We start from the raw sequence: 26,127 nt of genomic DNA, 5'->3' as shown, positions 1-26,127 counted from the left end.
ACACTCTTAGGCGATTCCTCCAGAGAACAGGCAACAGTGGGCTGGGAGCCACAAACACGTCCCTACCCCCCACTGTGCTCCCTCGTCTACCGACGCGCGGGATCACCTGCACCCGCGTGCCGCTTTCGCAAGAGCCCCGGGCCCAAGAGCTTCGTCTCTGTGGCCCCGGGCTCGCTGCCGGGCACCTAGGAGGTCTCACCGGGGACTGACAGGAAAGAACGAGTGAGCGCGTGAACGAAGGCAGCCTTCAGGCCTAAAGCCTCATCTGAAGTATCATCGAGGTGCATTTGCTGATGTGATACTTCAGGTGCGAGTCAACACAGCAAAGTGCCCATTTAGGGGACCTTGTGGCGGCTGGGGGCGTAGAACTGCCGGCACGTCATGCAAAGCTCTGTGGTTTCCAGGCCACGTGGTATCTTCATATCATTTCGTTTACTCTCTTCACAACTTTTTTAAAAAACCTATCATGAGAAACCGTATCCGTACGTCTGGTTTAACCCAGAGCCTCCCCGAAGGGTGAATGTGTACTGATTGCCCGTTACCTTGACCAGCGAATCACAATGTCGTACTTTGTTGCAGAAGAGCACGTCGGAAAATCCAGAAAGAGCCCGACGCACATACAGCCCCCTTTCCAGAGACGACGGCCCGCTCGCCTCCTGGAAATCGGAGCCCCCTTCTATCAAGACAACCAACTGCAGGTGAAGGTCTACTGGAAAAAGACCGAAGGTGCGCACACGCTCTCCTCGCTGGCAGCTGCCTTAAGTAGCCCGCTGACCCCGCGCTGCTAGTGCGAACTCAAGGTCGCGCCACGGGGTTGACTTGTTTTTTTTTTTTTAAGATTTATTTATTTTAGAGATAACATGGGGGGAGGCAGAGCGGGAGGGAGAGAGAACGAATGTTGAGCAGACATCGTGCTGAGTGCGGAGCCCAGTGCCCTGTCGGATCCCACAACCCTGAGATCACGACCCGAGGCAAAACCGAGAGTCAGATGCGCGACCGACAGATGCACGCAGGCGCCCGCCACGGTGTTAATATTAAGGAAAATATCACCCGAACGAGACACTTAAAACACTTCGGTCCTCTCGTGGTTGCAGTTAAATGTCTTGCTGTTGTGCACTGTGAGGGGCCCGGCCCTTGTTTTCCAGGAGCCAGTCATCGGTCAGCGCGTGGCATCCTGTCACCTCAGGGATGTCGGCCTGTCTTCACAGGCACGCTGCTGCTGTGGCCTCTGGGGCACATATCACCCCCGACGAGCGGGGGCCTTTCGGTCGTTAGAGCGCCCAGAGCTTTGGAAGACAGAGCTTTGCGCCAGCTGACATTCCCACGGGCAGGGCACGACCATCCTGGGGCGCCCCCCACCCGCTCCCCGCCTTGCGGAACTCCCATCTTCCTGAGCTTGCTGCCTCTTGACAGCCGTGCGTTGTCTGAACGTGCGTCTTCGCCCCGCGGGCTGTCCTGCAAGCGTCCCTTACGCATCGAGGGTATGAGTCACCTGCGGGGTCCCTGTGTGACCAACACTTGCCTTCCTTCCTTCCTTCTCAGTGGCTCTCAGGTCTAGAGGGGGTCGATTCATCATCTTGTCTCCTTTAGGTGACCGCTCCCTGGGCCCCGGTGGAGAGTCTTTGCTTCTCCAGGGTCACACGGGTCCTCCCGTCGTCCCCTAGAAGGCAGTGTTGCACCTTTCTCTCTCGGGCTGACTTCCGCCTGGAGCTGACTTTAGTTATAGGGGTCACTGTCCTTTTATTCTTGTTTCCCTCCCGATCTCCAGCTGACAGAGCATCATTATGTAAAAAGCACTCTTTCCTGGGGCGCCCGGGTGGCTCAGCTGGCTGAGCATCTGACTCTGGATTTTGGCTCAGGCCATGATCTCAGGGTTTGGGATCAAGCCTTGCATCAGGCTCTGCACTCACCAGGGCGTCTGCTCCAGACCTTCTCTTCCTGTGTCTGGCCCTCCCCACCTGTGCTCACTCTCTCTCTCTCAAGAAAATACGTATTTTTTTTTAATTTTATAATTTAAAAATTATAAAAATGACTCTTTCGCCCAAGCTCTGGTCTGCTACCCTGGCCCTAAATCAACAGTGCACGGGCAGGTTACCTTTTTAACTTTCTGTGGCCTCTTATCTATTTTTCCAACTCTCTGGCATTACAACACTGCCTTAACCACCGTAGATTTGTAAATATCTTAAATCACAATCCTTCAGTTTTTTACTTCATTTTCAAATCCTCTAGACTCTTCTTGGCCCCTTGTAGTTTTACATCAGTGTGTGCATTAGTTTGTCAATTTCCACAAAAACCTCCCGAGATCTTTGTTGAAATGACAATCAGCCTCTCTGGTCATGACTAGAGAATTCGCATCTTCAAATATGCACACTTATGTGTCAGTTTATTCGGGTTTTTAAGATTCTCTCTCAGCAGTGATTTACAATATATAAGGCAGAGGCATTGTACGATTTCATATCAATTTTCTAAAGTGTCTTTGATTATTTTGATCCCATTACGTACACGCACATGTTTTCTCAGTTTTATTTTCTGACTCTGGTTGTCACAGACATAAATACAGCCTCTCTTTATGCCTGGATGGTGGAGCCAGCTCTGTTGTCATGTTACCTTGCTCGTGACATTCCGTGCGATAGTCCTTTCCCACTTGTCTGTAAAAGCAACCATGTGGCATGTAAATAATGCAAAGGTTATATTTTCCGCTCCAGACCTCTGACATTTCACGTGGCTCTCTTGCCTCAACGCTGGCTGTGGCGTTCAGCACAGGGTGGAGCGGGAGTGATCACTGCAGACGTGATGTGTTTTTATTTTTGACGCCTTCATTTCTGTTTCTTCAAAGCCGAATTAAACAGAAGCACTAGTTTCTGTCCTTCTTGGTTACTTGATCATTTACTAGTGATTCCAACTAATTATATGGAAACAAGGTAATGGTATTGATGGCTGAGAAAAGTCACCGTGGTGGACATCTGCAGGGAGTCACTATATGTAAAACACTGCACGCTTGCCAACTACTCTTTGAACCCCAATAACATAGAGTTTAAGAATACAGTCTTTAGTTTTTTTGAAGATTTTATTTATATATTCATGAGAGACACAGAGAGAGGCAGAGACGCAGGCAGAGAGGGAGAAGCGGGCGCCCGATGCGGGACTCGATCCTGGATCCCGGGATCATGCCCTGAGCCACCCGGCGTCCTAGAATACAGTCTTTAAAAGGAGATGAATTTGGTTTCAAAGCCCAGGCGAACCGCTCACCAAGTGTGTGATGTCGGGCAAGTCCCTCCCCACTCACACATCAGTGTCTCATCTGTAAAATGGCAATAGCGTGTCCATCTCACAGGGGCGGGGGGTGAAGTAATGGGATCTTTATGCGCGTGTGGATGGATACAAGCGTGTGCCAGTGTACACAGTTTTATATCCATGTGCGAATATCTGCTGCTCCTATTTTCCCAGCTGTATGGAGACAGAACTGACCCAGACCATCGCGCAGGTGCGCAACGTGATGGTTTCATACACCGAGCTCCTATGAAACGATTGGCGCAACAGGCCGCTGAGCACTTTATACCGGGCGTGCTAGGGGCCAGCTTTCTGCAGACACCCTTTAGCAGACGAACAAAATGCCGTGTGGATCTTTTTTCTTTTTTAAAGATTGTATTCATTTACTTGAGAATGAGAGAGAGCACGAGTGAGGAGAGGGGCAGAGGGAGAAGCAGACTCGCCCCTGAGCCGGGAGCCTGATGACACGGGACTCGATCCCAGGACCCTGAGGTCATGACCTGAGCCGAAGGCAGACACTCAACCGACAGAGCCACCCAGGCGCCCTGTCCCCTGCTACTCTGAGCTAGTGTTCTTATCATGGATATGCATTGATTTTTATCGAATATTCTTCCTGAATGTAATGAGAAGATCAATGACTTTTTCTCTCTTATTCTGTTAACATGATGAACTAAAGGGAAAATGATAGACTACCTCGTAGGCGTGCTGTGGGGCTTGGGTGGGAGCATGCGTACCGACGGTGGGGACGGCGTCTGGTAATCACCCCATAGGCGTCAGGGCTCTTACAGGGTTTCCTGCAGGTGGAAGGGTGACCGAAGCATAGAAGAGATGGGACTTTAAGAAGGACGGTGAGTGCCTCGTAGCTCTAGGACTGACCCTGTTCTCCTCCTCTGCAGACAACGGTGTAGGAACCTTTGGCAAACGTTCAAGGATTGAGTTTGCAGTATAGACGCGGTTAAGTCTAGGTACTGAGTTTGGCACCTGAAATGGGATGAACCATCGCTGCCCTCGCTCAGCAGCAGGAAATGGTCAGTGTTCCCACAGGGTGAGACTGCAGGGCGGGACGACCAAGGTCATGATGGTCTCAAAGATCGTGTGCGTGCGTGCGCGAGTGTACACGTACATGCGCTGCACATACACGTCACGGTCGGCCTAGAGCCCCGAGCCCAGCAGGGAGTTCTGTGGGAGAAACAGGAGCCACGGTTGGTGCAGTTACTGGGCCGTCGGGGTCTGCAGGTGGACGTCGACTCGCAGCAGATCCCACGGCCGCTGAGGTCCTGAGAACGCTCACGCTCTACCTCGAGTTTTGTCTTTTTTCCCCAAAAGCCCCCTGGGCTACATTACATCCACACACCATTTCCCCTTTGATTTTAAATCTGAAAGCCAAACGAGCATATCCCACCCGGAGCTTCGCGGGGCCAGAGCCTCCGAGGAGGAGACCGGGAGCTCGGGGGCCCAGCGCTCACCACGGCGGCGGCGCGTGCTCCACACATGCTCTAGATTGTTCTCCCCCCTGAAGCGTGTTAGGCAGGCCCCGTGTGACCTGCAGAACCCAAACCACGGTTCCCCCAGAACTTTCTGAAGCAAGTGCTGTTCATAATTATCACAAACCTAGGAAAGGAGGTGCCTTTTAAGTCAACACACAGTCCTCATGCGAATTCTGCTCAGAATGTGAATACGGCATCTCTTCCTGTCCCGGAGCAGGACGCTTTGGCTGCCTTTTGTAAACTTTTTGACTCTGTAAAAACCCTCCATTGTGTGCACCCTATGCAACGTGGTAAGACCCATTTCAAGTGGTGATAAAAAGTCTGTGACACAAGTAGCTGAATTGATTATTGACTTGTAACTAATGTCCACCAGCGGATACACTGATTTGAAACCTAAAAAAAAAAAAAAAAAACACACACACACAAAACCCGAACGCTTGTGACAAATGAGAGTAGACGAGAATCTTGTTCACTGATCGAGACAAAATTATAAGTAGAAATTGGTTTCGAGATATGTCACATTTCCTAAAAAGCGAGGGTGGCCAGCATGTTGGTTTTGGCTGAGCTAGGAGCTCAAAAGCACCAATCTGTTCATTTCCCTTGAAATTTTCCAAAGAGAGAGCTTCAAGTTTTTTGTTATTATTTTGACACAGCATATAATTCTGTAGAGAAATGACTCAAACATCATATAATAGGCCAACTTAGTGTATATGGTAGCTGGGGTATAATAGTGAAGGCTCTGGAAAGAAGTAAGTATCCTCAACACTGATTTTGTAGAACCATCATTCTTCTAAAAGGTACAGTTCATTTAATTAATTAGTAATTTCATTATTCTTAGCTCATGTAATTAATTAGTGATTTTATTATTCTGCAGACATCAGTTCACTTTTACTGTGTGACAGCAGAATCCACAATTGATTCTTTTAAGCTTTCGGGTTTAGACTTAGTGTTTGCGCTCCAAAAATATTTAAAAATTAGCTCAGAGAGAGAGAGAGAGAGAAAATACTTTGAGGAGAAATGCCTTCTGCGTAGTAGGTGTTCAAAATTACTCTTTTTACAAAATTGTCCAAAATCAGAAAATCTGTCTGACCAAAGCATTTTTTTTGACAAATATAAAGAGACCAAGGCACTACTTCCTGAAAGGAAGTCATTTAACTAACATTTATTGACGACCTACTACGTACCAGGTGGTATTTCTGTCGTTTGAGATGCCGCGAAGATCAGAAACTGCTGCCCTAGGGAGCTGGCATTTTCTGATGCCCTTGCCGGTGTGCGTGCCCCGCCACCAGCGTTGTGACTTTCTGTCCTTTGCTAGGCAGCGGCGCTCCAAGATGGCCTTTCTCCGAGCTCTGATTTCAATCACCCCAGAATTTAGAGATTAACATTTAATTTAAAAATTTGCGGCCCTGGGGTGCCCGGGTGGCACAGTCACTTGGGTGTCCAACTCTTGGTTTGGCCTCACGTCACGATCTAAGGGTCCTAGGACCGAGCACCATGTCCGGCTCTATGCTCAGCGGGAGTCTGCTCGAGGGGGTCTCCCTCTCCTCCTTCAGCTTCACCCACTCATGCTCTCTAAGATCAATAAATCCTAAAACATTTATTTCTTGTAGCCTTTAATTATGCCAGACACTGTGAGTTAGATGTATTTTATAAACAAAAAAACATCTCCTTTTTGAAGCATAGTTGAAGCGTCCTGAAAGTAAATTTCAACATTTAAAAATACTTCTCAAGGACTTACTGACTTATTTGCAGAAGGAAAAACTTAAGTTCAAGAACCAGAGCAGCACAAGGCATTTAGCCTAGAATTTTCATATGTGTCCCCTTAGCAAACATTTGATTGAATGATGCTGTTTTTAATATTCTAGCTAATGCTGGGATCCTGAGGTCCTAAGTACAGACTTGAGGGATTTTCGTAATTGTCAAGATGACGCTAAAGACAAGATATTTGTATAAATGAGTTACGTGGACACAGTTTAGCTAGCATAGCATAGCGTGGGTGTTTTACGCTCTGGGGATCTTTTTTTTTTTTTTTTTTTTATGATAGTCATACAGAGAGAGAGAGAGAGAGAGGCAGAGACACAGGCAGAGGGAGAAGCAGGCTCCATGCACAGGGAGCCCGACGTGGGATTCGATCCCGGGTCTCCAGGATCGCGCCCTGGGCCAAAGGCAGGCGCCAAACCGCTGTGCCACCCAGGGATCCCCCGCTCTGGGGATCTTGAGAAATAACCAGTATCATTAACAGACAGTGTTCTGTACTCTCAGGGGTACAGTTTAGCGATTCAGCAATTCTGTAGGGACGTGAATCGGTGCTTCCGTATTTTATTTTCATCCCAGCGCGGTTAACGTGCACTGTCATAGTAGTGTCTGACGACAGTATAGTGATCCTACAAGTCTGTGTACTCCTCAGTGCTCGTGATGGGTGCGCTCTGCATCCCCGTCACCGAGTTAACCGCCTCCCCCGCTGCCCCCCTCTGGTAACCACCAGTTTTCCTCCGTAAAGAGCCTGTTTCATGGTTTGTCTCTGTCTCTTTCCCTGTACTTGTTACTTTTGTTCCTTAAATTCCACATATGAGTGAAATCCTATGGTATTTGTCCTTCTCTGACCGACTCTTCCACCAGTGCTGTTGCAGATGGCAAGATTTCATTCTTTTTTCTAGCTGAGTAATATTCCACGGTATATACACACATTCCACATCTTCTTTATCCATTCATCAGCTGACGGACACTTGGGCTGCTTCCATAACTGGGCTATTTTAAATAATGCTGCTGTAAACATAGGGGTGCGTACAGTTTTCCGAGTTAGTGTTTTTCTGTTCTTTGGGTAAACGCCTAGTACTGGAATTACTGGATCACGGGGTAGGTAGTTTTATTTTTAAATTTTTGAACAACCTCCATACTGTTCTCCATAGTGGCTACAGCACTTTGCGTTCCCACCAACACCGCATGAGGGTTCCTTTTTGTCCACATCCTCGCCAACACTGGTCTCCTCTGTTCTTTAGCCATTCTGACAGCCATTCTCTTTAATTTAGAGGTGACGGGAGACGTGGTATTTCATAGTTTTGATTTGCATTTCCCTGGTGTTGAGCATCTTTTCATGTGTCTGTTGGCATCTGTATGTCTTCTTTGGAGAAATGTCTGTTCATATCTTCTGCACATTTTTTAATTGGGTTTTTTGGGTTTTTGGTGTTCAGTTGTATCCGTTCTTTATATATTTTGGATACTAACCCTTTACTGGATATGTCATTTGTAAATATTCTGTCCTGGGCAGCCCAGGTGGCCCAGCGGTTTAGCTCTGCCTTCAGCCCAGAGCATGATCCTGGAGACCCAGGATCGAGTCCCACGTCAGGCTCCCTGCATGGAGCCTGCTTCTCCCTCTGCCTGGGTCTCTGCCTCTCTCTCTCTCTCTCTCGTCTCTTGTGAATAAATAAATAATCTTTTTTTAAAGATTTTTTCAAAAAAAATAAATAAATAGATAAATAGATAGATAAATAAATAAATAAATATCCTGTCTCATTCGGGATATCCATAGCCTGTCTTTCGGTTGTTGATTATTTCCTGCACTGTACAAAAGGTTTTATTTTGATGAAGTCCCAATAATTTATTTTTGCTTTTGTTTCCCCCGTCTCAGGAGACTTATCTAGAAAAATGTTGCTAGGGCTCATGTCAGAGACATTACTGTCTGTGCTCCCTTGGAGGATTTTTATGGTTACAGGTCTCACAGTGAGGTCTTTAGTCCATTTTGAGTTTATAGTGGTGTAAGATGTAAGAAGGGGGTCCTGGTTTATTCTTCTGTGTGTACCTGTTCAGTTCTCCCAAAACCATCTGTTGGAGAGATGTTTTCATTAATTACTCTTGCCTCCTTTGGGAAAGATTAATGACCATATAATCACGGGTTTATTTCTGGGTTCCCTCCATTCTGTTCCACTGATTTACGTGTGTGTTTTAACGGCCGTACCATACCATCTTGATGACTACAGCTTTGTAGGGTATCTTGACATCTGGGATTTTGATACCTCCCATTTTGTTCCTCTTCTTCAAGATTGCTTTGGCTCTTCAGAGTCTTTTGCGGCTCCATATAAATGTTAGGATTGTTTGTTCTAGCTCTATGAAAAATGCTGTTGCTATTTGGATAGGGATTGCATTGAATGCGTAGGTTGCTTTGGGTAGAATGGGCATTTTAATAATACTTGTTCCTCCAACCCACGAGCAGGGAATATCCTTCCATCTCGTTGTGTCATCTGTAGTTTTTTTCTTTCTTTTGAGTAAGCTCCATGCCCAACTCGGGACTTGACCCTGATATCAGAAGTCCCATGCTCTGCCATCCAGGCACCCCTTCAGTTTCTCTCATCAATGTTTTATCGTTTTCAGAGTACATGTCTTTTACTTTCTTGATTAAGCTTATTGCTAGGTATTTTATTATTTTTAGTGCAATTGTAAATGGAGTTGTTTTCTTAATTTCTCTGCTATGGCAGTCTTGGTGTATAGAGATGCAACAGATCTCTGGATATTGGTTTGGTATCTTCTGATTTTATAGAATTAATCAGTTTTATTAGTTCTGGGGGGGGGAATTTTAGGCTTATCTATATACAGTATCATGTCGTCTGCAAATAGTGAAAGCTTTACTTCTTCCTTCCCAGCGTGGATGTGTTTTATTTCTTTTTCTTGTCTGATTGCCGTGGCTTTGACTTCCACTATTATGCTGAATAACAGTGGGGAGAGTGGACATCCTTGTCTTAGTTCTGAGCATAGGAGAAAAGCTCCGTTTTTCACCATTGAGTGTAACATTGGCTGTGGGTTTTTCATAGATGGCCTTTATTATGCTGAGGTGTATTCCCTCTAAACCTACTTTGTTGAGGGTTTTTATCACGAACGGATGTTGTACTTTGTCAAATGCTTTTTTTACATCTCTTGAAATGATCATGTGGCTTTTGTCCTTCCTCTTGTTGATGCGATATATCTCATTGATTGACTTGCAAATACTGAACCACCCGTGTATCCCAGGAATAAATCCTACTTGATGATGGAGAATGCTTTTGTGAATGTACTGCTGGATTGGATTTGCTGATATTTTGCTGAAGATTTTTGCATCCATCTTCATCAGGGATTTTGGCCTATCGTCCCTTTTTTTGTAGTGTCTTTATCTGGCTTTGGTAACAGGGTAATGCTGGCATTATACAACGAATTTGGAAGCTTTCCTTCTACTCTTTGGAATAGTTTGAGAAGAACAGGTGTTAACTCTTCTTTAAATGTTTGGTAGAATTTGCCTCTGAAGCCACCTGGTCCTGGACTTGTGTTTGTTGGGAGTTTGATTATTATTACTGATTCAGTTTCCTTTCTGATAATCAATCTGTTCAAATTTTGTATTTCTTCCGGATTTAGTTTTAGGAGGTATGTTTCTAGGAACTTATCCACTTCTTCTAGGCTGTCCAGTTTGTTGGCATATAATTTTTCATAATATTCTCTTATAATCCTTTCTATCAGTGGTGTTGGTTGTTATTATTCCTCTTTCACATATGATTTTATTTGAATCCTCTCTCTTTTTTATGAATCTGGCTAAAGGTATATCAATTTGGTTGATATTTTCAAAGAACCAGCTCCCGGATTCATTGCTCTGTTCTATTGTTCTTTTAGTTTCTGTTTCATGTATTTCTGCTCTAATCGTTTTTATTTCCTTCCTTCCTTCTGCTGGTTTGGGTTTTCTTTGTTCTTCTTGTTCTAGCTTCTTTAGGTATAAGGTTAGAGCTTTTTCTTGCTTCTTGAAGTAGGCCTGTATTACTGTAAGCTTCTTAGAACAGCTTTTAATGCATTCCAAAGATTTTGAGCCGTGTGTTTTCATTTTCATTTGTCTCCATGTATTTTTGGTTTCCTCTTTGATTTCACAGGTGACCAGATTATTATTTAGTAGTACGTTATGTAACCTCCATATATTTGTGTTCTTTCTGGATTTTTTTTTCTTGTGGTTGATTTTAGTTTCATAATGATATAGTTGAAGAGCTGCACAGTAGGACTTCAATCTTTTTGAATTTGTTGAGACTTGTTTTGTGGCCTAACGTGGGATCTACTGTGGAAAATGCCCCACATGCACTTGAAAAGAATGTATTCTGCTTGAGGATGGAATGTTCTAAATCTCTCAGATTCATCTGGTCCAATGTGTCATTCAGAGCCTCTGTTTCTTTGTTGATTTTCTGTTTGCGTGGTCTGTCCATTGATGTAAGTGGGATGTTAAAGTCCCCTATTATTATTGTATTATTATCAATTAGTTCCTTCTGGTTTGTTATTAAGTGCTTTATGTATTTGTGTGCTCCCTTGTGGGTGCCTAAGTAACCACAATGCTTATATCTTTGTTGGATTGTTTCCTTTATGGTAACATAGTGTCTCCCTTTGTCTGTTACTGTCTTTGGTTTAAAGTGTGTTTTGTCATATAAGTATTGCTACTCAGCTTTTTTTTTTTTTCACTTCCATTTGCATGATAAATGCCTTTCCATCTCCTCACATTCAATGTGCAGGTGTCTTTAGGTCTGAAATAAGTCTTTTGCAGACAGCATATGGATGGGTCTTGCTTTTTTTAAAATTCAGCCTGTCACCCTGTTTCTTTTGATTGGGACATTTAGTCCATTTACATTCACAGTGATTATTGATAGACAGGTATGTACTTACTGCAATTTGGCTATTTGTTTTACAATTGTTTTTGTAGTTCTTTTTTTTTCCCTTTTGCCCTCTTCTCTACATCTCCTCTTAAAAGCAGTGGCCTTACAATGGGTCCTATAGTGCCCTGCTGTGCACTGTCTCCTGTTCCCCAGGACCCAGCAGTTCAGGGGTGTCCCTTGTGTGTGTCGTGTGCGCCCTACTGTTGTGGCTGAGCTGCGTTGGCCTTCCGTCCAGTCATCTGCAAGGGCTCTCTCTGCCTGTTGTGAGCTGCAGTGTTAATGGGCCGGTCTGGGGCATGTTGGCCTTGAGGTGGGTGCGACCAGCATTCTCCAGAGCTGCAGGAGCACAGAACTAGGGGCCACTGTCTGTGTTGTCCCCTGAGCGGCTTGTGTTGGTGGCGGGGTCTGCAGTCCATGTGGGTTCCCAGCCCACTGCTAGGGCTGCAGTCAAACTGCCTGTTTTCCCCTCTTCCCAGCGACAGGCATCACTTTGGGGTGATGGGCATTTGGGGTTACCAGGGTTTGTGAGGCCTCCTGCAGGAGGGACATGTGGCTTCAGGGCGTGAGCCTGCAGCACAGCAGCACTGTCAGCGAGCTAGGTGGAGAGTATTTGTGCTGCACTGGTCGGGCAGGTGTCTGTGAATCCGCAGGGGGAGGGGGCGGTGCCTGCCACTTGGAGAAATTTCCCAAAGATCCCTGCCTCTCCAGCACACATTCCAAGATTAATAAACATGTCTCCCTGCGGTGTAGCTCAGGCATTTTTTCGATGCCTGCTTCTGTGCTGCAGAATCTCGCGGGGCTATTTGTGGTGTTGTCTCTCTAAGGGTGGGGACTTGGGAACTCAGTTTTCTCTTACCCCCTAGCTCTGCAGAGTCCCGCCCACTGGTTTTTAAGTTCCAGGTGTTAAGCCCCAGTGACTGTAAGAGCTTGTGATGTTGTGCCCATCTGGTGTTCAAAGCCAGATGTTGTGGGGCTTTGTGTGCCCTGTGTGGGTCCGCAGTGCCTTGGGGGCTGCAGTGAGGGTCCCCTCCTCCCTCTGTGGGGGCCCCACCCCATCTCCACCTTCTCCCCCCTCTGCCGTGGCCTCTGGTCTACATGTAGCTGTGGAGAGCCTGTCCAGCCTGCGTTCAGGTGGCTCTGGGTTATGGACACCGCCCCCTGCAGGGTGGTCTTGCTTATCCACGTGATGACGTGAGCTGGTGATGCTCCTACTGCGCCGGCCTCCCTGGAAGTGCGGGGATGGATGCAGTATCCACAGAGCTGGTCTGTGCAGACATGACGGGCCCCGGACTCGGACCAGGCAGCCTCCAGAGCTCGGGGGGCTGGGGCCGAAAGGGGGCGAGCAGGTGTCGCAGTCCGTGCCTCCTCTCAGGAAAACAGCCGTGCTGGACATGGGCCCCGGCTTCCTGGAGTCCCCGGTCCTCAGGGGCCCACCGGAGACCATGTACCGCTCCATGGCGGCAAACCCGACTCCATCCCGAGTGGGGAGCGCCCGCCCCACAGTGGGCAGGAGTCTGCCCCCTGGGGCCAGACTCCGCCCAGTGTGGTGGCCCTGAGCCACCGGCAGCTCTGCGTTTAAGTTGATTTCCGTGCACTCAGAATTTATCCTATACAGTATTTCAGGAGCTTCACAGGCACGAATGGCTAGGGCCAGCACGTGCGCAAGGTTGTGTCGGGTGGTGCTGGCCAGATGGCCTGCCGCAGCCATCCACACTGCCCACGCCAACCTGCAGGCTTGTCCCCGCAATCCACACTGGCCACAGCCACCGACACTGCTCACGCCAGCCACCAGGCTTCGTCCTCATCTTCACTGAGGGTCAGATCCCCAGGGGAGGAGCCAGCCACTCTAGCCACACCTGTCCCCTTTGGCGATGCACCTGCCCCCTTACCTTCTGTGTTGTTCTGTGGCCAGAGTACCTTCCAGCATGAGGTATAGGCTGCCTCCGGGCCTCACGTGTGGCCAACGCAGCCGTGTTGGGTCCAGGCCCCCGAGAGCACTGCTGTGTGTGGCGGTGCCCAGAAGAGTGGTGCTTGAGGCCAGCGCGTGACTTCACGCAGCGACTTGGCACCCGTGTAGGCTGTAGATTCCTTCCCTGGGAAAGGATCCCACCGCCTCTGGTGTGCACGGTGGGGCGTCTAGCAGGGGCTCCCTGCTCAGGCCCCCATGGGGATGGGGGGGCTGCGAGCCGCCCAGCCCAGGCCCATGCACTCACAGCAGGCCCCCTGCTGCACCCGGGCCGCCCGTGGCACCTGCCCTGGCCCTGGGGGAGGAGGGGCGGGGGCGGGAGGCTGCCAAGCGTCGAGCTTGTGTGCCCTGGCCTTGCAGATCCCAGCGTCAGCCGCTACCACGTGCACTGGCTCCCGGAGGCCTGCGCCCACAACCGGAGCTCCGCGCCAGGGACCGCTGCTGCCATCACCCAGGTGAGAGGTGACGGGCTCGGGTGGGAAAGGCGCGGACAGACGTGCAGGGGTCTGACACTCGGATGCCTGGTTCCCAGAAATCGGGCGTCGACTAAATGCGAGGCGCGGAAGCAGAGGCGTCCTCCACCCCCAGGCCCTTCTCGCCACGCTTCCCGAGCTTGGGCCCCCGTGGGCCGGGCAGCTCCCCCAATGCAAGGGCCAGCGGTTCCGGGGTGCCCAGGGCAGCGCACGGTTGCCTTGCGGGGGCTCGGGGGCTCCTCCGGGCTGGACGACAGCTCTGAATTATGTTCTCAATCTCGGCAGCGCAGCCTAAGGGAACGGTGCCCTGGGAGCCTCTGTGGGGCCCTGATGCTCGCTCAGCACCTTGTGGCCGGGGCATGGCAGCTCTTCCCTCTGCCAGACACGGTGCACCACCTTTTTTGTTTGTTTGTTTTTTTTAACATTTTATTTATTTATGCATGAGAGACACACACAGAGAGAGAGAGAGGCAGAGACACAGGCAGAGGGAGAAGCAGGCTCCATGCCGGGAGCCCGACGCGGGACTCGATCCCGGGTCCCCAGGATCACGCTCTGGGCTGAAGGTGGCGCTAAACCGCTGAGCCACTGGGGCTGCCCAACACGTTTTTGATTCTTACTTTGAAGAGAACAGTAACCCCTTGGGGATGGTAACTCCATCAGCACTACTCCCTGAATTCTTTCAAATACTTGAGGTTCACGCGTGAATTAGAGAGTAGTGTCAACGGGCCAACAAAAAATGGTTTCGAGGGCAGAGAATCCTGCACAGTGTTGACGCCCGTGACGTGTGTGTGATGCAGCAGGACGGTCTCAAATATGCGAAGGCATGGCCCCAGCTGTCTAGTACGCTGACACATGATCTGTAAGTACATTTTTCTTTTGAGTATTTTCTAAAGCAACAAGTACAGTATTTTTAGAATCCTATCTGATCACATAACTCAGAGATAGTAAGATAAAACAAGTCAGTGGGTCCGCAGAAATACACTTTTTTACTGGATTTGACTTGTCTCAACTCATGCTCACCAACGCTGTTCCTTTTATTTTTCCACATGCTGTTTCCAAAGTTTGGAGACTTCATTAAAAAAAGAAAAAAGAGGGGATCCCTGGGTGGCTCAGCGGTTTAGCACCTGCCTTTGGCCCAGGGCGCGATCCTGGGGTCCCAGGATTGAGTCCCGCGTCGGGCTCCCAGCATGGAGCCTGCTTCTCCCTCGGCCTGTGTCTCTGCCTCTCTCTCTCTCTCTTTCTATGTCTATCATAAATAAATAAATCTTTAAAAAAAGAAAGAAAAGAAAAAGAAAAACAGAAAAAGAAACATTTTTGAAAAGGAAACCTACTCGAAAAGCACAGAAAAAAAGGAACAGAAGCAGGGTTTATTAAATTTTTTGTGGGCAGGGGTGAGGCTCCTAGTAGTTTTACCTGTGCATGCCTTGAAATCATATGAAATCTGGCTCATTTTTCAGGGGCCCAGCCAACCTTTGGCTATCATCTTTAGAAACTCTAATAAGGTGAACATGTATGATGCGTCCCATAAACCTTTTTTTTTTAAGATTTTTTATTCATTTATTCATGAGAGACACACAGAGAGAGGTGGAGACACAGGCTGAGGGAGAAGCAGGCCCCAAGCAGGGAGCCCCATGAGGGACTCGATCCCAGGACCTCAGGACCACGCCCTGGGCTGAAGGCAGATGCTAAACCACTGAGCCACCCGGGCGTCCCGATGTGACCCATGGAAAGAAGAATCAGAAAGCACTCCGCCAAAGGCTTAGACCTTGCTGATCTGCATTTTTAAACGACTTTCAGACCCATTTACTTTCTTTTTCTCTTGTTTTTTTTTATTGGGGTTTGATGTGCCAACATATAACACCCAGTGCTCATCCCGTCAGGTGCCCCCCGAGTGCCCGTCACCCCATCGCCCCGCCCCCCCCCCCCCCCCCCCTTGTTCGTTTTCCAGAGTTAGGAGTCTCTCATGGTCCGTCTCCCTCTCTGGTATTTCCCACTCACGTTCTCGCCTTTCCCCTATACTCCCTTGCACTATTTCTGTATCCGGACCCACTTCTTTTCAAGCCCCGATGAGCACCAGCTACTTTACCTCTTGCTACAGATGGCCGCGCTCCCGGCCACGCGAACGCATTCTTGGAGCAGCTGCCAGGCGGTGCCCTTCGGGGCTCACGTGGGGTTGCAGTCTCTTCCCACGCAAAGTGCACATTCACTCCTGCGGGGCAGCACGCCGTCACCCAAGGGGACGCAGCAGGCCTGTGGCTCCCTGCTCGCACGCGGGTGGGCCCACTGCCCTGGCTCTGCTCCCCGCCTGGCACCTGGGTAAAGGGCCAGCAGCTCCCCCTGGTGCATTCTCGCGCCTCCCACTTCCACCGCGTGGCTCCCCGTGCACATCTGGAGGACTCCCAGTCTGCCAACCGCAGGGCTCCCCAGTGCACGTCCACACGGCTCCCACTCCACTAATCGCAGGGCTCCCCCATGCACATCTGCGTGACTCCCACTCCCCCAACCGCAGGGCTCCCCAGTGCATGTCCACAGGGCTCCCCTGTGTGTGTCTACACGGCTCCCACTCCATTAACCACAGAGCTCCCCAATGCACAAACCACAGAGCAGCTCCGCATGGCACGTCCACACGGCTCCCAGTCCACTAACCACAGAGCTCCCCAGTGCGCATCCCCACGGCTCCCGCTTGCGACTTCAGTGACCGGCGGAGTGTGCGGGCCTCGGCTTTTGCTGTAGTCCTCGGCCTGCTCCCCACCTCACGCACCCACGCTGCTGTCCGGCAGGGCCCCGTCCTGCACCCAGGGTGCCCGGGACAGAGGCGCCGTCTGCACCTTTCACACAAGTGGGTCAGGCTTGGATACGGACCCCACACAGGGGAAGCAGGGCCGGTGAACGGAAAGGAAGCCTAGCTGCCCCGTCCTATGGCCCCGGCGGCAGTTCCCACGTTGCGCGTTGTGCCCCAGCCCCCTTCCTCCTTCCGCCCGCGCTCCGGGCCTCCCCGTGGCCGCGGTGCCTCGCCGGGACCAACAGCGGCCCTCCGGGACGAGGAGAGCGTGTGGTGCCAAGCATGGTCCTCCTTTTTCAAAAGGCAGACTCACCCGGGGGCTAAGCCCGTGTCCCACTCACCCGGGGCTAAGCCCGTGTCCCACTCACCCGGGGCTAAGCCCGTGTCCCACTCACCCGGGGGCTAGGCCCGTGTCCCACTCACACAGGGGCAGTTTTGTGCCACCCCCCGCGTGGCCTGGCCACTGGGACATGTGCCTGGACGCTCAGCGTCCTGGTCCAGAGCCCGTGCCCACAGCCGGGGGGGGGGGGGGTGCTCAGGCCCGTAGCTCCTCACCACCTGCAGCGTGGCTCTGGTTCTCCGGAAAGCCACGCCGCACACGCCGCACCCGGGAAAGTGTCCCGGTGGGAACAGCGTGTCCCCTGCCAACGTGCAAGCCCCGGGGAGACTCGCTGCGAGCACGTGCTCTTTCTCTCGCTCTAGGAAAACTATATAATTCTTCAAGATCTAGCATTTTCCTGCAAATACAAGGTGACGGTCCAGCCGACCGGGCCCACGGGCCGCCTGAAGGCCGAGACGGGCTTCTTCACGACGCCGCCCTGCTCTGCCCTGAAGGGGAAGAGCCCCAAGCCCGGGAGCTGCGCCGGCGACGCAGGTACCCAAGGACTTGTAGGTGCAGCCGGGGGTCCCCGTGTCCCTCCCGCGGGTTCGCCCCGCGGCCACACTGGGGGCCCGTGCCCTGCGCCCCGGGCCGGCGGTCGGGGTGGGGCCCCGGGGCCAGGGAGCGGCCTCAGCGCCTCCTGCGCCCCCCAGGTCCCCCGCCCAAGGTGCTGGCCAAGCCCGAGAACCTGTCCGCCTCGTTCGTGCTGCACGGGGCCAACGTCACGGCGCACTTCTCCTGGAGGGTGGCCCGCGGCGCGCAGCGGCCGCCCACCGGCTTCCAGGTGACCTGGGCCGAGGTGACCTCCGAGAGCAGGCACAACAGCCTGCCCAACAGCATCATCTCCCGCTCGCAGATCCTGCCGTCGGTACGTGCCCGCCGCCCTGCTCCGGGCCCTGCTGCGTCGGGGGCTCGGGCCACAGAGCCCCCCACGGAATGTGCTCCCCCCGGGACTCCCCCCAGCCCCCCATGGAGTCCCCCTCCACGGGGTAGTTCCCCAACTCCCCCCACGGAGCACCCCACGGAATGCGCCCCCCCGGAGGCCCCTCCACGGAGCTCCCCACGGAGCTCTTCCCCCCAGAGCTGCTCCCTCCACGGAGTGCCCCCCACGGAGCCCCCCCATGGAATGCTCCCCCAGCCCCCCACGGAGTGCCCCCCACGGAGCCCCCCCATGGAATGCTCCCCCCAGAGCTCCCTCCCGGAGCCCCCCCCACAGAGTGCGCCCCCCAGAACTACCCCCACGGAGCACCCACCCCCCAGCTCCCCCCATGGACCCTCCCACAAAGCCCCCCCAGCCCCCGTCCCCCCGCTACCGCAGACACTGACACATGGCAGGGCTGCTGTTGCAGGCTACACCCGCAGTCTCCCCAGTCGCCCCGTGAACCCCACGTCCCTCTGGTCCAAGCCCGGAGCTGGGGGAAGGACGGCCACAAGGGGCCTGTTGTGTCCCCCCTTCCCCCCATGGATTTGGGCGCCGGCCCATAGCGAGCTGGCCTGTCTTCCAGGCCGCTTAATTCCTTGGCTTCAAAAAACGCCCATGTGTGTGCCTTCACCCTCCCTCAAAATGCCCTTAGGGTATCCAACTCTGGCTCCAGAGGAAGAAAGACAGAAAGGGAAAAAAAACCCTTAAGTCCGGAAGGACAAATTCCTTGGAATTAGAAAGTACTTATTCTATGAATGTATTAGGTTTTATTGAATTTTGAGAAGAATGTGTTGGCATAAAAATAAACATTTTCAGCTATGGGCATTGACAGATATTGTGTTTTAAGGAAAACAGTTGGCTCGTTCACTGAAATTCGGATTATCAAGAATTCCCATCACAAGATGTGCAGATGAAAACTCTAAACCATGGGAAAGTCCTGCGTTAAGGACTAAAAACTGAAATCCCGACGGCGCCTGAGAACTGGCCCCTCGGCACCGCCTCGCTCTGCCAAGGGGCCCGGGCGGCCCGGCGCAGCACACGGCCACACGTGCGGCCCCACACTCACTCCCGCAGCTCTCCCTGCTCACACCTGTTCTCCAGGCGCTCACCCCTGCAGCTCTGCGCTCACACCTGTTCTCCGGGTGCTCACCCCTGCAGCTCTGCGCTCACACCTGTTCTCCGGGTGCTCACCCCTGCAGCTCTGTGCTCACCCCTGCAGCTCTGCGCTCCCCTGCAGCTCTGTGCTCACACCTGTTCTTGGGGCGCTCACCCCTGTAGCTCTGTGCTCACCCCTGAAGCTCTGCGCTCACACCTGTTCTCCGGGTGCTCACCCCTGCAGCTCTGTGCTCACCCCTGCAGCTCTGCGCTCACACCTGTTCTCTAGGCTCCTGCTGCTCTCCACGCACTTGCACCTGCTTTCCACGTGCTTACACGGGCTTTCCATGTGTTCTCACCTGCTACTCTGCATGCTCATACCTACTACTCTGCGTGCTCACACCTGCTGCTGTCCATGTGCTCACACTTCCTGCTCTCCACGCGCTCACACCTGCGACTCTATGCACACTTACACCTACTTGCCACGTGCTCCCCTGCTACTCTCCCTGTACTCAAGCCTGTTCTCTATGCACTCACACCTCCTACCCTCTGCAAGCTCACACCTATTATGCTCCGTGTGGCCACACCTGCTGTCCACACACTCAGTCTATACTCTCCACATGCTCACACCTGCTTTCCACATGCTCACACCTGGTCTCCACCGGGTAGTCACTCAGAGGATGTGTGCCCCTGTGCCTGTTGTTTCTGAAAGGTCACTGACGAGCATTTTTCTGTGTGACGCCCCAGGACCATAACGTCCTAACAGTGCCCAACCTGAGGCCGTCCACGCTGTACCGGCTGGAAGTGCAGGTGCTGACCGCGGGTGGCGAAGGGCCGGCCACCATCAAAACCTTCTGGACGCCCGACCTCACGCTGCCCTCAGGACACAGTGAGTGTGGGACCCACAGAGCCCATCATCTGCGTGCAACGCTAAGATCGCTGTGTTATCCCAGAGAACGGAGTTCTCTCAGCCTGAAAGCCTTCCTGCCCCGCGTCTCCCCGGGCTGGGTTTTGCTCAGCCCCCGTTAGCATGACCCTGTGGTTGGTGCTTCACTGTTCCCTCCCTGCAGTTTCCCTCCCCTCCCTTCCTCTGGTTTTCTGCACCTATCATGCTTTTTCCGTATCTTTCACACCATAAATACACACGAGGAAAAAAATCTGCAAACTCGTATGAGTCTCAATTATCTTAAAAATTGAGATTTTCAAATATGACGATAGAGGAAATATTTTGCTAAGGATTATTTTCTTATGGCACATATTTTCCTGTAATACATTACACGGATTTTCTTCGTAATATGACCTAAATCAATCTACTAGATTTACTGCTACGCCAAGTAAAGTCTTTAAAAAAAAATTATCACCCACTGTTTCAAAACAACGGGGCTCTGGCAGATTTTTAAATTATGTGCTTCATCTTTTTCAAGCTTACGCACATAAAGCAGTGACTAAAGGTTTACGTGTCGATAAGAAAACTGAGAAGCGAGCTTGGTTTTACACTGACACTTGCACAAACACATCCGCGCCCATAACTTCCGATGCCTAGAATTGCAACAAAACAGGCCTCACGTGGGCAAGTGTGGCGACCCCGATCTTCGTCAGGGTCGGCTGCATGCTTGCCTGGTGCTCCCCCTCTGACACCGGGATTCATGGGAGTCCCAGTGAAGTGTTCCCCTCCGCGGAGCTAGAAGGAGCTAGAAGGCCGTGGCTGGCCTGGGTCGCTGTGATGCAGGGAAGGAGCCTGTCCCGTTCCTGGGCGTGGGGGGGGGGGGGAGCCCGATTCAGAGCAGGAGAGACGGGCTGCGGGAGGGAGGCTCGCGGGTCTGATGCGCTCGCTCACTGCCAGGCGCTGCCTTCTGTGGCGCCACATGACTGACACGTAACGTCCTGTCCCCGCTCAGGACCGCATCTTAAGCACCGGCATCCTCCTCACTACAAGCCTTCCCCAGAAAGATACTAAACGGTTCAAAAAGATGTCTGAGAATGTACGAACGAGCAAGCTGCTTGAGCCTCCAGGTCCAGCCGCGCTGCTCCGGAGGCAGCAGGTGCCCACGCACCCTCCCTCTCCCGTGTAACCTTGTACCCTCCGTCCCTCTGCCCATCTCGACGCATGTGGAAACAGTCCCAGACGGCCCGTGGAGGTGGACGCACGCGTTCCCTGGAATGGAGGAGACGAAGACGGGGCCCATCTAGCTGGAAACCTGAATGTCCGCGGAGGAGTCTCGGTGGAATGAGTGCAGAGATGAGATCTCTCTGAATTTGGAGCCGCAAATTCTCAGAACGAATCAGTGTGACAGATACACAACTAATACACATACTAAGCATAACGTTCATCAATAAAACATTTTTAAATTAAATGATTGCTTTGATTCGCAAAATCAAATAAGATGGTGCAGTTTTTAAGGCCCGTTTACTCACATCTCTCCTAAGATGAGTTATAGCATGTGTGATTTTTTTTTAACCTCAGATCCGTAGCAGTTAACTTCCACGTACGAATGTGCGCACCTGCAGCCCCCCCGAGCCACACGCACACACAGGCACATGAGCGTCACGTGCGTGAGCTGTGCTTTACGAGAACCTTCCAAAGTGAATCGGCTGCCACGCACAGTCTGCCTTGGAGAAATTAGAATGCTTTTCCGGGGATACATTTGAATACTTCGTCCCATAAAATGAGAGCTTCCTGATGCGCATTCTTATTTATGTTTTCCTTTTTTCCTCCATGCAGAAAAGACCTGCTGGTATGCTTTGTTTTACCACGTCACATATCTCAAAATTTACAAAACCTCCTGCTTAACATGAGAGAATTCCAACTATTGAATATTTTGAGATCTTTCCTAAGGTTTGCCTTTTCCTCAAGTAAGCTATTTGTATGCGAGAATGTTCTCGGTGATGCAGACAAGAGGCTCCGGGTGATAGAGGACCGCTACTTCCCTGCCTTTACCGTCTCGAGTCCATTCTGCCGGACTGCTGGGCTCCCAACGACCCTTCGCGGCGTGGACACGGGTGGGAACGCATCGTCAGTGCGTGGTGCTGCTGGAAACCCACCACCGTTAGCTTAACCCAGTCTTTTCTTGAGAGAATACCCAGAGGTGTGGTTTGAAATATGCATCCATGTGTGTCTGTGTCCATACGTGTGTGTGAGATCCACACAGACACATCGCACACGCCGAGGGTGACTCACTGCGGACGTTCTCTTCACAGCTCAGCAGTGGTGCAGACACCCGGGTCTCCTAAAGGGAAGGGCCACGTAGTTTCCCCGTCAGTGTTGACTCTGTGAGGAAACAGCAATTTATCGACATTTCAGCGTCTCAAAGGAACGGCTGCTCCCTCCTTTCGTTGTGCACCTAAGTCAATCTGGGAAGTGTTGGGGACCGTCCTCTTGGGTCGTGATGGTGGCCCCGGGCCCTTGCCCTGTGGTGGCTCCTGGAAGCGTGGGGATGTGGCGACTGCTCCTGGCAGGGACAGCTCTGGGTCCGTCGAGTCCACCGGTGTCTGAGGCGACCGCGCCATACAACGGAGACGGGGTATTTGTATTAGCCTGTGGATGCGTCTCTAGGAAAGGCGGTCTGGACGCGTGGATGCGCGGTAACAGGCAGTGAAACCCGCCTCCTGTGTAGCAGAGACGTAAAATGCCGATGAGCGCAATGTTCTACAGCTTCGTACACTTCGTGACACTCGTCGGAAACGCCAGCGTGGACGTGCACGTGGCTTCCGAATGCTTTGCTGCAGCTGCTGACGCGGTCGGGACGGACTCAGCACAACGTGCTGCGACGCCCCCCACCAGCTCCCAGAGTTACGCGTTTGTCACCCAGAGAACGGGAAGCTCCCCTCGTTTCGACAGCCCGACACCTGACCCAACAGCACCGGTATCTTCGCAGAAACTATGATTTATGCCAGTGCTGCGAGCGGCATCTCAATTTCAAATTCTCAAATTCTCACAAATTAGGATGTCTAATGTTGGCTATAGCATTCTGTTTTACCTTATTTTGCCGTGAGCAAATCCAGTATTTGTGCCAGAAAATTCTTATACTGTTGTATAGTTCAAAATGCAGGAGTGTATACATAGATACGAAATATTATTAAATTATTATGTAAGTTTAATTTTATAAAGTTTAATTATATGTCTTTCGTCTGAGGAATAGACAACGAGCAAATATATTTTTAGTTTGGATGAAGGTTTTGAACTTACAAAATTGAAAGTAGCTCCTGTGAGTATCTAATTTTACTATAACAAAATTTTAATTTCATTCACATTATTGGAAGAAAAATGCTATTAATTATGGTTAAGGAAACGTGAGTTTCTTTTATGAATTTCAGTAATCCTCAATAATATGCAAATTGGCCAAGATATAATTACATTTTTTAAAAATGTTAAAAATGTGAGTGTCCTCATAAAGGGTTTACAATCTACAGGGGCTTTTTTAAAAAACATAGTTCTAGTGGCTAGGTCTCTAATATATCTTACTAAAATTAAATGCATCTCTCATAGGACAAAAAATATATTCCGTGATAATATTCACTCTTAGCAATTAAGCCCACGACAAATGCCAAGTCCTGTAATTCCCGGGGGTTAGTCACTGAGGTTGCACGCGGTGTGCCTGCGGCACGTGCTCCGCTGAAGGTACCAGCTCTGCGCCCTTCCAGCTGGAGCTCTGCAGGCGACTCTTGTGAGCGAGCGTGTGCCCTCCCAAGTCCCTCCTTGTGTTACTCTGACGTTTCAGAGACGATGAAATTGATGACAGGTAGCTCTCTGAAAAGCGTATTCAGCAAAGTTCAAGTGTAAAGCTGGGTCTGTACGCTGGGAACCTCAAAGGGCCTGTACGTGATTGTGCAGAGTGGGCCTGGTCCATGGCAGCGGGGCTGGCAGGTGCGGCCGGCAGGTGGGGTGGGGGCGGCTCAGTGTGTGCAGGGAACCCCCACCCCGAATCCCAGGATGTATGTGCCCCTCAGGGGCCTGAGGCCTGGCCCCCGCCCCACCCACCACATGCCAGGAGCACTCCCCCAAGTAGTGAGAACCCACAATTCTCCACACACTGGTTATTGTCCCATCTCCCTTCCCCCCGCTTGAGAATCCCGCCCCGGACAGGCAGCGATCTGTACTAAACACGTGAGAATGTGCCGACTTAAGGCACCCCTTCCCGGGAACTGAGGAACAGCTGCAAACTTAGACATCGAAGCCCTGCGTTGTGTCTCTTGTGTCCACTGAAAGACCTGAGGGGAAGACTGAATTTTGCCGTGTGTCCGTATGACGCAGGTACGAATACTTTCTCCTTCCTGTGAGTCCACGTCACTTGTGGTAGTGCCCTTCCTTCCGCCTCGTGCCGTGGATTTACTAATGAAGTTTACCCATTCCCACGATTGCAAATAGCTCTAAATCTTATTAAACAAATCTTCCCATTGTAACCAGAACACAGAGGCTAAGTATCTGTTGCATGTACTTATAATTCACTTAAGATAATAAATGCATAAAGATGGTGACTCTTCCCTATGGTTCTGCATGGCCAGACTCCGTTTCTTACCTCTACTGAATATTTTAGCAAGTTACACAATTTACAGAGTGATTAACAGAGGTCTGTTTGTAAAGGTATTATTATTCCTTTCCTTAATTATTCCGTAGTGTGCAGATAACAGAGCAGCCACCTTCTCATCCAAGTGGCCTACGGAGATCATGTCTCTTCCTGGTCATTTCAAGTCTATATTTATTTATGTATGTAATAAAAAAAAAAGTGATTTGTGTGTGCGTCTGTCATGTTATTTAGAGAGAAGTAATCTTGTAAAAAAACATTTTGTAAAAACAAAAAAGTATTGTAAATAGCCTGATATTCTGTGACTCATTATTTTCATGTTAGAGTTTGTACATACTGATCGGTAATAAAGTATCCTTAAACCTGCCCAATGGACTAGACTCATTTATTTATTAAAAAAAAGAAAGAAACCAATTTTATTTTTCCATTTTTTCCCTGTGTTCCCAGGGAGATAGAAAAAGTCAGCATGAACGGAATTTGAGGTGTAGTCAGTGTCACCCACCGCTCTTCATGCTAATGAAAGTTTTGCGGTTTGACAATCAACCCTTGAGAGTTGTTCCATCATATTTACTTATGGCTGGTGTTTCTGGCTCTTTGGTAGAATTTTCTGAAAGACTTCTTATTTATTTATTTATTTATTTATTTATTTATTTATTTATTTATTTAGAGAATCCCAAGCAGACTTCCCACTGAGCTCAGAGCCTGAATTGATATACAACCTCCTGGCCCTCGCCAGTGGCGGGAGAGTCATGTCTTCATGTGCCCTGTAAATCATTCCTGTGACCTTCCAAAGCAAGGTCAACAACAGTGGTGCCAGAGGAGGAAGTATACTGGTCTTGACCTTGGGTGGGAGGGTCCCGGGCTCTACTGTCAGGCTCCCCAGCGCAGTGGCCAATATCGGATGATGCCAACCCTAAAGATGGTGGCTGTGGCCACCCCACCAGCCTGAGTCCTCATGCCAGCTGCCTAAGCCACTGTCACCCAGTGAAGTGACCTCAGCCCAGACTCCTCCCGCCTTCAATGCGCCCAGTCCCCGGGGCCCTGGTCCACTCCATAGTCTGACACTTCACTATCAGCGGTGTGGCCGCCATGCCTCCAACTGGTTCTTCCCTCCTCATCCTCCACCCTCCCAAGCACTCCTTCAAAACACTTCAAACCTAGCTCCTTGTCCAAGTCTTTTGCTCCACGAGCTACACTGTGGGGCCTACACGTTGTTAGGGTCAGTGGGACCCCACGTCACAGACTCCAACCCCAACAAATATTTTTTCATATTGTTTGCTTTGGGGAGAGACTTTCACACAGCTTAGGGGTCTTAAGAACATGACTTTGTTACAACTTGGACAAGACCTTTACTTAGTCCACCAGCTAACAGAACAGGTCACGTCAGGAGAGGTAGGTGCGGGTGATGGAGGAAACCTTACACAGTAGGGACTGGGTCCCTTCTTGTGCCCTAGCACGTGGACACTGCCTGTCCCTTCCATGCCTCGGCTTTCCAATTCCAAGCAAGGATTTCGCCACTTCATGGTTACCTTGGAAGTTGGGTTGACCGTGTAGGGGTGCTCTGAAAACTCCAAAGAGTGTATG

The 26,127-nt window shown here is 50.7% G+C and overlaps 1 protein-coding gene across 1 annotated transcript in view; it reads left to right on the top strand.

Moving 5' to 3' along the window:
* Positions 1 to 24,909, top strand: part of ANOS1 (anosmin 1) — a 186,685-nt gene extending 161,776 nt beyond the window's left edge. Inside the window, exons 9-14 of the mRNA XM_038586781.1 lie at positions 580 to 726; positions 13,731 to 13,825; positions 17,328 to 17,499; positions 17,658 to 17,872; positions 19,769 to 19,910; positions 20,920 to 24,909. Of these exons, the coding sequence (XP_038442709.1) occupies positions 580 to 726; positions 13,731 to 13,825; positions 17,328 to 17,499; positions 17,658 to 17,872; positions 19,769 to 19,910; positions 20,920 to 20,978 (830 nt within the window). The 3' untranslated portion in view covers positions 20,979 to 24,909. The remainder of the gene's footprint in view (positions 1 to 579; positions 727 to 13,730; positions 13,826 to 17,327; positions 17,500 to 17,657; positions 17,873 to 19,768; positions 19,911 to 20,919) is intronic.
* The last annotated feature ends 1,218 nt before the right edge of the window (positions 24,910 to 26,127 follow it).

The sequence above is a fragment of the Canis lupus genome, chromosome X (assembly GCF_011100685.1).
Source record: "Canis lupus familiaris isolate Mischka breed German Shepherd chromosome X, alternate assembly UU_Cfam_GSD_1.0, whole genome shotgun sequence".
NCBI classification, from domain to species: domain Eukaryota; kingdom Metazoa; phylum Chordata; class Mammalia; order Carnivora; family Canidae; genus Canis; species Canis lupus.
This window is presented reverse-complemented; position numbering and strand designations above follow the sequence as displayed.